Source organism: Carlito syrichta, unplaced genomic scaffold (assembly GCF_000164805.1).
Source record: "Carlito syrichta isolate Samal-C Ts95f unplaced genomic scaffold, Tarsius_syrichta-2.0.1 Scaffold308847, whole genome shotgun sequence".
NCBI lineage: Eukaryota > Metazoa > Chordata > Mammalia > Primates > Tarsiidae > Carlito > Carlito syrichta.
In genome coordinates, this window is record NW_007252943.1 from 356,933 (window position 1) to 361,427 (window position 4,495).

Sequence of the window (4,495 nt, forward strand, 5' to 3'; positions counted from 1 at the left end):
CACAATAATAAAATTAAAAAAAAAAAAAAAAAGAATTATGTCTCCAAAGCTGTGATAATGACCTGCAGAATAGCAGACCCCAAGGAGTGATGGAATACAGGCTGCTGCCCTGCTGTTTGATATCATAGAGATTTCTCACATGGGCATCTTTTCTCTCTGGTCAGTCCATCAAGGTCCTATCACTATGCAGTGGATACCGGCCCCACTTGCTCAGTGACCAGGTGAGACCCCTGGCTCTTTAGTTCTTCCACACTCTCTAAGGTTCCAAAACCAGATCCCTGCCACCCAGCCCCACCTCAATGCCTTACTTGTTCCAGTGGCTCTTGGAGTTCCTGTAGAGTGCAGGGAACATGATGGGGAGGACTCGGGCAGCATTGTCACTGATCAGGCTCATGATGTACTCATTGTTCCAGTAATAGAGAGCGCGCTCTGCCACCTGGTGGGGAGAGGCAGGACTCAGTGGAAGCACTGCTCTCTTGGGGCTGGGATATGCTGAGTTTGGGTCTTACCTGGAAATGGGGGCTAGAGACACACTTGGCAAGCTGGCGGAAGAGTGGCTCCATCACTTTGCTGAACTCTGAAGGTTCGATGACATCCAGAATCTCCTCAAGCTCATTCAAGAACATCACCTCCTTGGGGCTGTGGGTCTTGGGCCAAAACTTGAGGAGTCCCACAATCACCTGTGAGAAGAGAGGCCATGGGGATAAAATTCTCTACACCTGGTCTCCAGAAAGCTTTCCTGCCCACTCTCCCCAATCCTGGTGGGAACAAGTTGGGTGACCTCAGATAACTGTTCATGTTTCTCTGTCTTAGATCTGCTTTCTAGGTGTGTATATATGGGTTTCACTTCTCCTTCAGAGAGGAAACCATGTTACCTGTCAGGTGACAGCCCTCCTGAGCACCCACTTACAGGTACAGACTGGCAAGTGATGCTGATGACAGGAAGGGGTGGACCTTGGGGCCCTGAAGATGAATTACCGGCTCAGTCAGACTGCTCTCCTTCTCCAGGAACTGTACCACACAGTATGCCAACTGCAAAAGTTTGAGGTAGAAAGGAGATGAGGTGCAGGTCCTAGAAGGCCTCAGGTCGGTGACAGAAGCAGATCCCAGATGGAAGGGGAGGTGTAAGGAAGGAATTATCCCACCCACTTCCTAGCCCAGCTGGAATAGCTTCCTGCCCCCTTTTCTCTGCTGCCCGAGTTGGGATCATCAGGAGGAAGGCAGCTCACCTGAGGGTGGTAGACACTCAGGGACTTGACCTTGTGAAGCGGAAGCAGGACACGGATGAGGAACATCTTGTGCTCTTCCTTAAGGGGCAGGGCAAAGCCATTGATGATGCTAAGAGTTAAGGGAGGTTTGTCAGAACCAAAGGGCCACATGCAGGTTTGGTGCATTAATCCTGCCAACATTTTTGAGGCATCTTCCCCAGCCCCACCTCTTACCTGCCCAGGATCTCCAGGAGCTCAGCAATCCCATTGTGATGCTCTGTCTCATAGATGAACCTAAGGGAAGAAAAAGGGCTCTCCTGACAATCCCTGATGTCTCTCCAACATTCGGCACAGTCCCCCGCTCTCCCTGCTCCAACCCCAACTCAGCAGGAGTCTGCTTTGCTCCTAAGCCTGGGCTCCTGGCCTTACCTGTAGAAGATATGGTTGATCTGCCTACGAATATAAGCCCGGAGCCCCAAAAACTTGCCATAGATGCGATGTAAAATGGTCTTAAGGAAGTCCCGCTCTCGAGGATCCTCACTGTCAAACAGGTCCAGGAGCTGGGAGCAGGAAAGGAAGCAAGTGAGGCAGCAGCCACAGAAGGGGCTGGGGTGACATAAGGTCCTTCCAGGGGAAGCCCAGGGGTCTCAGAAGAGGGGCAGTAAGGGCAAGTCTCTGGAAAGCACAGTGATTCTATCATATTGCTCTTCCTAATGTGACATCAGGGCATGCACGTTCACATACCCTGCTGAGGGGAGAGAGGTACTGTGTTACTTTTTTGTTTCCTTCCATTACTGCTGGAAGCAGAGTAGGGTTTTTTTTTACCCCCTATAATCTATTTGTACCAGACATGGCTGAAACCCAATATAATCAGCATAGGGGAAAGATCCGCTGGGACACAGGTAAGGAGGGTTGTGGGGCTGGAGTTCATGGAATGGAAAGGGGGAAGGACAGGGACCTTGGACTCACAGCAAGGACAAACTTCTGGTCAATGTACTTCTTGGCTATGTTTGGCTGGAAGTCAGGAGACTCAAGGAAACGTAAGAAAAACTCATACACGAGCTGTAGAGGGAAAGGAGCATCCACTGAGGGGGGTATTCCCAAGGACTGGGAGATACCCCTTTGCTGCAGGCCTCAGAGTGCCCGCATTCCCCACAGCCAGGGCCAACCTGCCCCCCTTGCCCTGGTACCTGGAGATGTGGCCAGGCAGCTTCCAGGGTGGGCTCATCTTCCTCTGGGTCAAACTCAGCCCCTGTGGGATTCGATGAGGGTGGCAGCGTCCGGAAGAGGTTCACTGAAAACTGAGGGTAGGGCCAGGTTAGAGTTCAGTCCAGGCTTCTCCAAGGGTCCCCCGTGCCTGCCCCCTGTGTCCTTTCCCTGTGCCTACCATGGTGACAGCCTCAGGGTAAATGGCCTCAGTGACAACATCACGGCTATGGGTGATATACTCCACCATCTCATTGAGTCCTGCCCGCTTCACCTCCTTGAATTTGAGGTCACTGAGTGGGTCTGACACGAAGTCAAAGAGGACACAGCACTGGCGCAGCTTCTGGATAAACAGCTCCTCTCGCTCCTGAGTTGGCGAGTCTGTGGAAAGCTCCAGCAGTCAGGTTCTCTTCCCCAGTCCTTCAATGCATGCCTAATTTGCCTTCCAGGGCCCTCCCTTGCCCTACCCTGCCACCATCCTGTTCCCTGGCACCCCCTGCTCCCTCACATTCTCTACAATTCCCTTTCCCCCTAAATACCTCCAAACCCCCATTCCACCAACACCCAGTGCCCGTAGGCCCAGGACAACTGTTTCCCTGGTTGTTTGCAAGTACCTTTCAGGGCAGGAAGCTTCTGCAGCTCCCGGTTTTTGCTGAGGTTGAAGCGAGATGAGCTTTGCCGTCGCTCCTTCTTGACAATCTGGGGCCCCCCTGAGTACTTGATTTTGCTAAGCTGTGTGGGGGGTGGTGTGCTATTGCTGGGACGCTTGTTGGATGATGGTGGCTGAGACTGGGCTTGGGGCGGGGGCTGCGGCTGCGGCTGTGGCTGAACCTGGACAAACAAGTAATCGGTTGAAGTCCACTCCCTAAGTTTTGTCTTCCAAACAGGGCCTGGGCCACCATCTACCCCCCCACCCCCAGACTGTTTATGCCTTTACAGGCCTAGGCAGTAAGCAGTTATCTCTCACCTTGAAGGAGCTAAGGCTAAGGTCACAGAGATAACTATTTGTTGTAGCCCTGGCAGGGAACGGTCAGGAAGTCATATCTCCCAAAGTGATGCCCACTGCCTGTACATCAAGAGCCTTCAAGGCCAGGCGCAGTGGCTCATGCCTGTAATCCCGGCACTTTGGGAGGCAGAGGCGAGAGGATTACCTGAGCTCAGGGGTTCAAGACCAGCCTAAGCAACATGGCGAGACCTCATCTGTACAGTAAATCAACAAATCAGCTGGGCATGGTGGAACATGCCCGTGGATCCAGCTATTTGGAAGGCTGAGGCAGAAGGATCGCGTGAGCCCAGCAGGTCAAGGATGTGGTGGCTGTGAGTGTGCCACTGCATTTCAGCCTCAGCAACAGAGTGAGACTCTGACAAACAAACAAAAAAAGCCTTCAGAATGTTCATTCCAGCTCATGAACAGGCAAAGCTAATTGATGGTGACAGAAGTAAGAAAAGTAGTTATGCTGCCAGAGTATGGGGGGTAGTGGTGGGTATTGACTGAGAAGAGACATGAGGAACGTTCTGAGGAATGGAAGCATTCTATATCTTGATCTGGGAGGTGTGCACAGCATATACATTCACTGAGCAGCACACCTAAGATTACTGAGTGTGTGCCATTCTTTAATTAAAAGGCAGAGAAAGAAATTCATGCCATGTCTCAGCAGTTTAACTACTAGAAATTTAGCTTAATTGAAGTCTTAAATTTTAAAAATGTTTTGTGCACAAATACTTTTTTAAATTTTGTTTTTGCTTTTTTTATCTTCATAGCAGTTAAACAAATACTTTTAGCAGCCTCATTCAGAACAAAATAAATAAATGGAATATCATATAGTTAAAATTATATTTATGAAAACTATATAATAAATGTAATCATACATGACTTAGCTGTGAAAAATATTTTTATAGTAATTTAAACAAAATTGATAAGTATTTTGGAAGGAGGAGAAATGTCTGCACAGAGGCATAAGAATGCTGAGGGCCTAATAAGTAAAAAGTCAATAGATAATATTTAAATCTCAATTTTTTTTTTTTTTTTTGAGTTAGAGTCTCACTCTGTCGCCCAGACTGGAGTGCAGTGGCCGCTCCCG

At 49.7% G+C, this 4,495-nt stretch overlaps 1 protein-coding gene across 6 annotated transcripts in view; it reads right to left on the reverse strand.

The window, feature by feature from the left end:
• PPP2R5D (protein phosphatase 2 regulatory subunit B'delta) overlaps positions 1-4,495 on the reverse strand; it is a 27,212-nt gene that overhangs the window by 2,940 nt on the left and 19,777 nt on the right. For 2 of the 6 annotated variants that reach the window (XM_021716593.1, XM_021716595.1), the window contains exons 3-12: positions 3,029-3,233; positions 2,596-2,795; positions 2,399-2,509; positions 2,178-2,270; positions 1,638-1,768; positions 1,443-1,502; positions 1,230-1,338; positions 979-1,032; positions 510-680; positions 309-436 (exon numbers count right to left, since the gene is read on the reverse strand). In XM_021716593.1, coding sequence (XP_021572268.1) covers positions 309-436; positions 510-680; positions 979-1,032; positions 1,230-1,338; positions 1,443-1,502; positions 1,638-1,768; positions 2,178-2,270; positions 2,399-2,509; positions 2,596-2,795; positions 3,029-3,233 — 1,262 coding nt within the window. Of the gene's footprint in view, positions 1-308; positions 437-509; positions 681-978; positions 1,033-1,229; positions 1,339-1,442; positions 1,503-1,637; positions 1,769-2,177; positions 2,271-2,398; positions 2,510-2,595; positions 2,796-3,028; positions 3,246-4,495 lie in introns of all 6 variants that reach the window. The other 4 variants (XM_008066136.2, XM_021716596.1, XM_021716592.1 and 1 more) reach the window with 4 other exon arrangements.